This window comes from Lygodium microphyllum, chromosome 15 (assembly GCF_053477565.2).
Source record: "Lygodium microphyllum isolate KBCC chromosome 15, Lygodium_microphyllum_v1.1.10, whole genome shotgun sequence".
In the NCBI taxonomy this organism is placed as follows: domain Eukaryota; kingdom Viridiplantae; phylum Streptophyta; class Polypodiopsida; order Schizaeales; family Lygodiaceae; genus Lygodium; species Lygodium microphyllum.
Genome location: NC_141149.1, coordinates 106,532,401 through 106,542,069, shown reverse-complemented (window position 1 = coordinate 106,542,069; position 9,669 = coordinate 106,532,401). Strand labels below are relative to the sequence as shown.

Below are 9,669 nucleotides of genomic sequence, written 5' to 3'. Positions count from 1 at the left end.
TACTACTCTATTGCATTATTACAGGGGTATATAAATGAATGAAGAGGTATTATTGCATATGATAGGTCATTGGGGTATGTACGATACATGGGCCTTATTGGGGAATTATAAAAATGAATTTTGACCCAAGTATCTTGAGTAAATGCGGGCTACAGACAGTGGATAACAAATTGTTTACTCCATGGCCATGATGTAGTAAACAATCGGGGTGTGCCATATATCAGGACGGAGCTCTCGAGTAGTACTTTCAGCCCATGTATGATGTCCATTTCTGTAGGAGACTCCGATCGGGGTGTGCCATATATCAAGACAGAGCTCTCGAGTAGTACTTTCAGCCCATGTATGATCAGCCCATGTATGATGTCCATTGCTGTCCATAGTATAGAATAAAATGTGCTTTGAAACAGAGAGATATCTGCAGGTCAATCTGAGAGAAAATAGGGCCATAGTTAGCTAGATTTCAGCCAAATCTGCTTCTGATAGGTATGGAAACTCTTCCAAAACTGAAGCTGGCCTCCAAGAAGCTTCCTCAAGTGGTAAACCTTGCCACTTAATCAAGTATTCCATGATGGAGGGAGAGCAAAGCTTCTTTTCCCTTTGTCCTATGATTTGCTCGGGTATGTATTGAATGATGCCTTCTTCATCTATCGGTGGTAACTCCTCAACATAATCCACTGATGATCCAATGAAGGGCTTCAATTGACTCACATGGAAGACATTATGAATATTTGTGGATGGGGGCAATGCTAACCGATATGCCAAGTCTTCCACTCTTTTGACAATCTGGTATGGCCCATAGAACCTGTGAGCTAACTTATTGCTAGACCCATCCTTAAGGGTGGCATATCTAGACGTGTACCTTCAAAAGCACCAAATCCCCTTCTTGGAATTCAACATACCTTCTTTTGTCATCAGCATAAAGCTTCATTTAATCCTGAGCTTTCTTCAAGTTGACTTTACACTGCTAAAATAAGGCCTGCATTCTATCCATTTCCTCCTTGCTTTGTGGATTTATTTTATCATTGAAGATAATCGTGGGAAGGGGCACCTTATAGCCGTACAATGCCTCAAAGGGTGAAACTCCAATGCTAGAGTGTGTAGAGTTATTATAGGCAAAATCAGCCAAATGCAACCATAAGTCCCAAGCATTTTGCACATCATAACAGAAATGCCTCAAGTAAGTTTCCAGCCACTTGTTAACCCTCTCTGTCTAGCCATTGGTCTGTGGATGGTAAGTAGTGGAAGGGGCTAACTGAGTGCCAATAGAGCTGAAAACTCCCAACCAAAAGTTACTCATACATCCTTCCATAGGCCCTTCCAATGAAAGCTTTTAGCAATCTTGTCATAGGTTTTAAATATGCCCAAGTGACCAGCTGTAGGTGAGGAATGCATCTCTTGCATGATCTTTTGCTTGAATGGAGAAGTGTATGGGATGGAAATCCTGCCTTGAAACCATAAGAGACCATTCTTAAGCTGATATGGAGAGTTTTCTTCTACATACCCTTGCTGTAATTTTTGGAAAATGTGGCTGAAATCAGCATCTAACAAACAGGCCTCGTGAAGCTCTTCTATCCAATCATTATGAAGTTCCATGATGACTCAAACTTTACAAGCCCACATTATAGATAATGAATCAACAACTACGTTGTCTTTTCCCCGCGTATGTGTAATGTCAAAGTCATAGTTCTGCAATGTAGCTACCCATTTGCGTTGTTCGGGGGTAAGATTAGACTAAGAGAGGAAATATTTGAGGACCCTATGGTCGCTCTTGACCCTAAATTTGCTGCTATACAAGTAGTGGTGCCATTTCTTAATGGCATGAAGGATGGCCAGCATTTCTTGGTCATATACATTCATGGTCATCTCATTTTTAGCAAGTTTGCGGCTCTCAAACGCTATAGCCCCATGCTCTTGTAACAATATAGTCCCTATGCCTCTACCACTGGCATCACACTGAATGGTGAATTCTTTCAAAAAATCTGGGCAAACCAAGATGGGCGCTGAGGTAAGCAATTCCTTGAGCTGATTAAAGCTCTTATCAGCTATGGCATCCCAGAAAAAGGCCTCTTTCTTAAGCCTATCCGTCAAGGGAGCTGCAATAGTGGAATAATGCCTAATGAATCTGTGATAGAATGATGAGAGACCAAGAAATCCTCTAAGTGAAGTCATATTTGCAGGTGTGGGCTAGTCTTTTATACACTGCACTTTCTTAGGATCAGCCCTAATTCCATCTTCACTAATAATGTGCCCCAATTATTTCAGCTCCGTCTGCATGAAAGAACATTTTGTCTCCTTGGCAAAGAGTCTATGCTGCCTCAATACATCAAACACCTGCCTCATGTGCCAAAGGTGATCCTTCAGTGATCTACTATAGATGAGGATGTCATCAAAGAAGACCAACACAAATTTGAAAAGAAATGGCTAAAGTATTTTGTTCATTAAGCTCTGAAAGGTGGCCAGTGCATTAGTTAACCCGAAAGACATAACCACGAAATGATAAATCCCCCAATCAGTTCGAAATGCTGTTTTGACCTCATCCCCTATCCTCATGCGGATCTGGTGATAGCCTGACCTCAAATCTATCTTCGTAAAGTACTTAGCCCCCTTGAGTTCATCCAGCAAGTCATCTATGCATGGAATGGGGTACCTGTTCTTCACGGTGATCTTATTAAGATCCCTGTAGTCTATGCACATCCTGAAAGATCCATCCTTCTTTTTGACCAATAGCACAGGGGAAGCATATGGTGAAGAACTGGGCTCAATAAATCCCATGTCCTTTTGACTTGTTTGGCAACTTCTTCTCTTTCACACCTAGACAATCTACAAGGTGGCTTGGTCATAGGCTTTGAATGAGGCTCTAGATCTATGGGATGATCAACTACCCTAGTAGGGGGTAGTACTGTAGGTACTTGGAAGAGGTCCTTGTACTCTTCTAAAAGAGTTCTCAATGCTGAATTATTTACTATTTTAGTGGACTGATCTGAATTTTCTTTATTTAACTACAATACAAAGATTTGGGACCGTTTCTTGAACTCTTTCTTGAGTTGTTTGCTAGTTATGAGCTGAAATTCACTGTTATTTTGAATTCCCTGCAGTGAATGAGCTGTCCCATACTGACAAACTCCATAAACAGCAAGGAAACTTCCATAGTTATAGTGCCCAAAGTTTTCAACCAATCACAACCCAAGACAACATCTATAGGCCCCATTTCCAATGCAATTAAATCCAATTATTGTCCAAAATTTTCAGCAAGCTGAATATAAACAGTAGGGCATACTTGTGTGCTAATTTCTTCATCCCCATTGGCAACTTGCACCTTCAACGGCTATTGTAAATGAATGGGAAAACACTTCAGCCTGTCCATGACTGCTCTGTTAATGAAACTATGAGGGCTACCACTGTCTACAAGTATAAACACATCCTTCCCATGAATTTGGCCCTTAATACACAATGTATTAGGGCTTCTGAATCATGTCCAAGCATCCATAGATATGGTATAAATAGTGACATCATGTATTTCAGCATGTGGTTCATTTCTTTTATCCATATCTCGTAATACATGGCCACTAGGGTCAAAAGGAAAAGAGTCAGCAAGGTCAAAGAACTCTTCTTGACCAAACTCTTCATCAGCATCATCCGTTTTAGCAGTCATCATAAAAGCATGTGTATCCTCTGGGTCCTCCTCTGAGTCCTCAAAAATACCAACATGCTGTGAACACGTACCTTAGCATTTCTAAAAGTGCATTTTGAGGCATGATCAACTGTATACTTCTCACCACACTTAAAACAAAGCCCTTTTTCCTTTCTTTCTTTATACAAATCCATGGGAATGGACTTTGGACTGCCAAAGGCTGAAGTAGTTTTATTTTTGTTGTCCCCTTCCCTATTATCCATTCTTGGATTGTTTGCTGTCCTTAAATTACTTTGTGGTCTTGAGGCATTAAAAGTGTCAAGGAGAGGGACTGGAGAGAGAAAGAAGAGAGAGAAGACAGCAGAGAAGAAGAAGAAGAAGAATAGAAGAGAGAGAAAGACAGATACGAGGAGAGAGAAAGACTAGAAATGGAGAGAGAAAGACATGAAGAAAAAATCCCCCCTCCCCCTCTAAAAACTATATAAGGGACCGGTCATACTCCATGGACTCACCTCGTGCCAGTCTCCCTTTCACTCTTGTCACCTTTGTCTACACTTCTTCTTTCCATTCCCTCAATCCACTCTCTTTGAGGAGTCTTAATGCTCGTGTACCTCGCAACAACGGCCTTGAAGAGGAAGAGTGCAACCATTACAGAGCAACAACAAGAGTGGAGCAAGTGGCCATGACACAACAAGCAATTGCAATGAGTATAGCCCCTCTTCCACCTCCACCGCCAATTTATCAAGTGAATTTAGATAAGTTTTTGTTTCATTAGAAACTCTTCTCCTTCTCTAGATAACCATGGGATTGAATCTACTAGCTTATTAGTCAATCTCTTAGTTTTTTAAAGAAATAACATAGTATGTTTTTGCAGTTGATGAGTATCTAAAATAATGTTTGCTTTATTATCAATTCTATATACATAATTGATAAAATCTTTGTTTAGAAAAAATGTATTCTTTGTCTAGGTATGTTTGCTTTATGTTTGTTCTTGTGAAGTAATAAGAAAGCTAATCATGAATGGAAAGTGGGTGTGATTATCCCCAAGTACATCAAGATGGGTTAGGCCCATAGATAAGAGGCCCCTCCACAAGGTGCAACTAATCATCTAAGACCATGATAACTAGCAAGGCTCTAAAGAGACTTTCATGGGTCCAAGATAGGATCAGTGACTTACAAGCCCGGATGCGTTCCAAAAGGTCCCTACACTAGTTAGAGGACATGATGAAGGCCTAGTACCGATATATCCATTCTAAGGTGATTTGCTTGGTAACAGATGGTCTATCTATATTAATACTTAGTATTGATAGTTCTAGTCTACAGCAGTTTGCTCAATATCAAATGGAATATCTATATTGATTTTTTTGACTCCATACAAAGCAGTTTCTTCTAAAGTTAGTTTTTGTTTACTTGTTTGAAATAAGTGATTGCTAAGACATGTAACAAATATGTACCAAAGGATTAATCAAGGAAGTTGATTTTAAATATCCAAACGAATATGCTAGGATCCTAATTTTAAAAACTAAAGACATTTTGCGTGTATGCGTGAGAAGTGGATAAATGACTTTACCAATAGGAGATGTCATATAACTAGGTAGACTCGATTTGTTGAGTGGCTTCTCAATAACTAGGTTTAGAGCTAAATGTTGGCTTTGGGCTTACAACTCAACATAGTACCATTTTAGGAGGTCGGTGTGAGACTATGCCTTATGGATAGAGAGATCGACATTCTACTCTTCCTCATTTCTCACTCTCATTGAACCAAGTATGGTACTTGTTTGCTTTAAGTTTTAATTGAACACAAATACCTTTCTTAATTTGATGCTAGAACGTTGTTACCGACTATAGTTGAGTCATTAAAAACCTCAAGTCGATCCTCTAGCTCAAGCCGGACACTCCCCTATGAGATAGACCAAAAAAAAATCTATCCATCTAAGCCCCTGTATATATCATGGGATCCACATGGTAACACTTAGGATGAGCAATTGTGCGACTACTTAATGTTACTCCCTAGGATTTCCAAGCGAGTATGTTATAAATTTAGAATAGTATCGATCATATGAATGCATTTGATTGTTTTTGTGAATTAAATGATAGAAATTAAAAAGTAGATGCAAACGAAAATGATAATAAGAAAAAGTTGTCTCAAAATAGCTCTCTAAGTGAGTTGATCAAAATATTTTCTCAAAAAATTAGCACAATAAAATGTTCACAAATAGACTTTAAACTTATCAAAAATTACATTTTTAAAACCTATTCTTCAAGAACTTTTTTGTAATATATAGATTGATGAGATTTGAAAGTGAACCAATGAAGTTACAACCAATATTCATTTTTTTCTATGGAATATTATCATAATGGAAACTTTTAAAATGAAAAAATAATATTTATGAAATCCAACCACGTCTAATCTTGAAACCCCATCCTACTCTGTTTCATCAAAAAGCTCTTAAAAATTAGATTCTAAAAATGCAATATCCAATTAGTTTGATGTTCATTTGTAAAAGACCTTGCTATAAAATATTTTGATTAAGCTCCCTAAGCAAACTATTTCAAGATCTCAAGCTTCCCCTAATGAGATGAAATAATAGCAACAAATTGACTATGAGAAGCAAAACTCAAAGAAAGAAAGCTAAAACAAGAAGTGTCTAATATGTTCTTATATCCACCTCTACGTATGTTAACATAACAAACCAATCCTCTTCAAGAGTGATCACATCGTCCACAAAATAAAGCTTATCTTTTTAATAACCCAATCCAAAATCTTGCATAGATGTAAGAGTTTAAAAAGAAAAAGCGACAAAAGCAAAAACTTGTGTAGCTTGCATTGAAGTTAGTGGATTAAGTTGGAAGAATAATATATACTCAATGTTTTTATCTCCAACTTTGTATGAAGGAAGGGACAAAAGTAAAAACTTGTGTAGCTTGCATTGAAGTTAGTGGATTAAGTTGAAAGAATAATATATACTCGATGTTTTTATCTCCAACTTTGTGTGAAGGAAGGGACAAAAGTAAAAACTTGTGTAGCTTGCATTGAAGTTAGTGAATTAAGTTAGGAGAATAATATATACTAAATGTTTTTATCTCCAACTTTGTGTGAAGGAAGGGAAGGGACACACACACACACACACACACACACACACACACAAACACAAATCCTTGATAGAATCTTTGACGATCTTGCAATAACTTTATATTTATGTATAACATCCAAAAGAAAAAAGTCATATTTACCTTCAATGGCTTGCTAAGCTCGATATATGATAATCAAGTCATATCCAACTTATGAACTCTCAAACGACTGGTAAGAGCTGTGATAGTGAGAGAGTTCTCTTGACAATGTCAAACTCTCACAAACCAACCTATAAAGCCCACTCTAGTTCAATTCTCAACACGAGCTACTTTGGAGACTAAAGTGGAGAGGAAGTGCTTGATGTCATCTTCACTTTGAGAGTTTGTGTCGAATGCGTAACTTTCTAGTCTAGAGCTATGTTTCATCAAAGAGTTCAAGCTCTAATACAATGTAAAGAAATACTCAAACACAAAAGATAAATACAATTGTAAAACAAAGCACAAAGTGATAATAAAACTCAAAGGTGAAAAGTAGCTTAGAGATAACAAACTACAAACTTAGATCCATGTATCTAGATTAGTTTGAACAAGATATAGCAACTCAAAAACAATGATCAACAAGCCATAACTCATGAGAAAAATTAAAGTGATAACTAAGATTGTAGAACCCAACCTTTTGGTTAACCCTAGAAAATAGATGAAAATTATAGATTGCAAAAACAAGTTAAGTGGGAGTTGTATGCAACAAAAGACAAGTGTTTAAAGGCCCAAAGATGAAGGCAACTACTAGTAATCTACAAAGTCAATTGGAAAATAAGTCTCCAACAATAGACATAGCAATCTAGGCTAAAATGACTAATCATTATGAGACGAACATTAGAGCTAACAATACCACAAACTAAGTTAGTTACCACAAAGGGATGTTGAGAACAATGGAAAGAAAGTTTCAAATGATGGATAACCTGCAATTATGAGAATGGACTGAGCGTAAGGACATCCTTCTATTTTTAGATGTGGATCTTCCAATATTAGAATTTGGCTATGAGACACAATCACTCACTAGAAACATATGATAAGCATGTTTTGAGACTTCTTAAAAAGTAGCACAACTTTTAGCTCAACAAATTATTAAGCAAAAAAAATAGTGAAATGTCAACCCCATTGCATCTTAGACTTTAGCAAGACATTGGTTTATGTTTAACGTTTTGCAAGGTAGCCTTTATCAAGAAAACACCTCAAGTTGTACAATATGTTTTCAACCAAATCTTCTTAGCTTCAAAAAGCTTGTGACTATTGTTCATCTCATGCATAGTTTAAAAGACACATTCAATTTGCCTAAATATAGCTAAAAGTAGCTTCGTTTGATTTTAATGCTTTCTACACTAGCTACCAAAAAGTTTTTTTAAAAACTTTTTTATTTGTCAAAATTATAAGTCAAGAATGAAGAAGAGAGAGACAAAAAAGAAGAGGGAGGAGGAAAAGAAAGCAAAAATATATATTGTTAGATTGGTGGATAAAATAACAAACACTATGGCCTTATAGAATAAGGGCAAGTTCTTATTGATCCTGAAAAGTACAGATTAATATAGCATGTAAGTCAATATAAACATCTTGTGATTATGACTTCTATACTCTAGAACTAGTGTACAAAGCTGCTCTGTATCAAGGAATATCTTGTGAGTTATGCTCAACATGATGACTTCTATACTCTAGAACTGGCGTACAAAGCGGCTCCATGCTAGAGTTTATTCAGAGAAAGATCATTATTGTGGTTTCTCATTATGGAGCTTTCATGAGCATCTTCACTTGCATTTTCTACTGGCACAGTCGGTCAATACGCTCTGCATTGTTTGTGCATAGGCTTTGGCACAGCACATCAGCAGCTTACACTGCTACTTGCAAGTTGCAACTTTGACCTCAATGCAGCACACAGGACAGACCTGTAAAATGTAGTTCAAGGCACCTCTCAAGATGCAAAGATTCTTGTAGACTATACACAGTGCTATTCAATGCTTGCACACTTTCTATCTAGCTTAGCTTTCTCAATGGTTGTCTAGCTAATATTGCCCACCTTACCTTACTCATCTCTAGCCACCTTTGGATGCAAAGGGCATGATATGTATGATTACATGGGAGAGTAGTAATGTAGCATCCTCTTTCGTACTCTTCATAGCAGATCACACAGCTGCATGTTTGTTCATAGGAAAAAGTTAGTCAAGTTCATACAGAAAAGTTAAAACACTAAAGCAGTGCATTTAAAGGACAGTAATCAAGCAACAGTGTGACTAAGTTCCATCAGGGTAGCAACAATAATTAAACAAATTAACAGTTTTTGCTTTGACAGAAAACTCTTAGGAATAGGGTCCTTGATTGAAACATCGGGGAATAAATGGAGTGCACTAAACTGTTCGTTTAACACTTGCTTCTGGTTCTCTGAGAACTTAACATTTGCACAAGGGTTATAGAGAAGGAAAAGCTCTCACCGTTGATTTGTTTTTCTGCTTCCAAAACAACACTTTGCTTTATACTTTCTAATTGGCAAGGCGCCAATTTCTTCAGAGCTTAGACCCTTATTTTGAGAGCCTACTGCTTCTTCCAGTTCCAACAAAGCCTAGAAAGTTTTTTGAAGAAAAACCTCAACACCAGTAACATATGAAACACCCTGGTATCCTTAAACAACAGCTTTCATTTAGTGATTTTATGTTTCGAAAGCTTCGAAGTGTAAATTACTCCATCAGAGTGGATGGACGAGTCTGTAAACAACTTCACAAGTACCACTCCTACTCAAGTTCGCTTTGTTTCTGAGTACATTACCTTTTCTAGTAACTAACAGAAATATATAAACAAAACACCAATCATCACCTCAGAAGATCGTGTTAAAACAGCAACCCCAGTAAGGGTAAACCTGCACTTCTTATATGTATCAAAAGAACTCAACTGCTGGATTAACCTCTATTCAAGAAGAA

The 9,669-nt window shown here is 37.2% G+C and overlaps 1 protein-coding gene across 1 annotated transcript in view; it reads right to left on the bottom strand.

Annotated features, from left to right (window-relative positions):
* Window positions 1-8,179: 8,179 nt before the first annotated feature.
* The window catches only part of LOC148024876 (E3 ubiquitin-protein ligase BIG BROTHER-like), a 49,527-nt gene continuing 48,037 nt past the window's right edge, over window positions 8,180-9,669 (bottom strand). The window contains exons 5-7 of the mRNA XM_087694546.1: window positions 9,187-9,314; window positions 8,780-8,888; window positions 8,180-8,643 (exon numbers count right to left, since the gene is read on the bottom strand). Coding sequence (XP_087550672.1) covers window positions 8,596-8,643; window positions 8,780-8,888; window positions 9,187-9,314 — 285 coding nt within the window. The 3' untranslated portion in view covers window positions 8,180-8,595. The remainder of the gene's footprint in view (window positions 8,644-8,779; window positions 8,889-9,186; window positions 9,315-9,669) is intronic.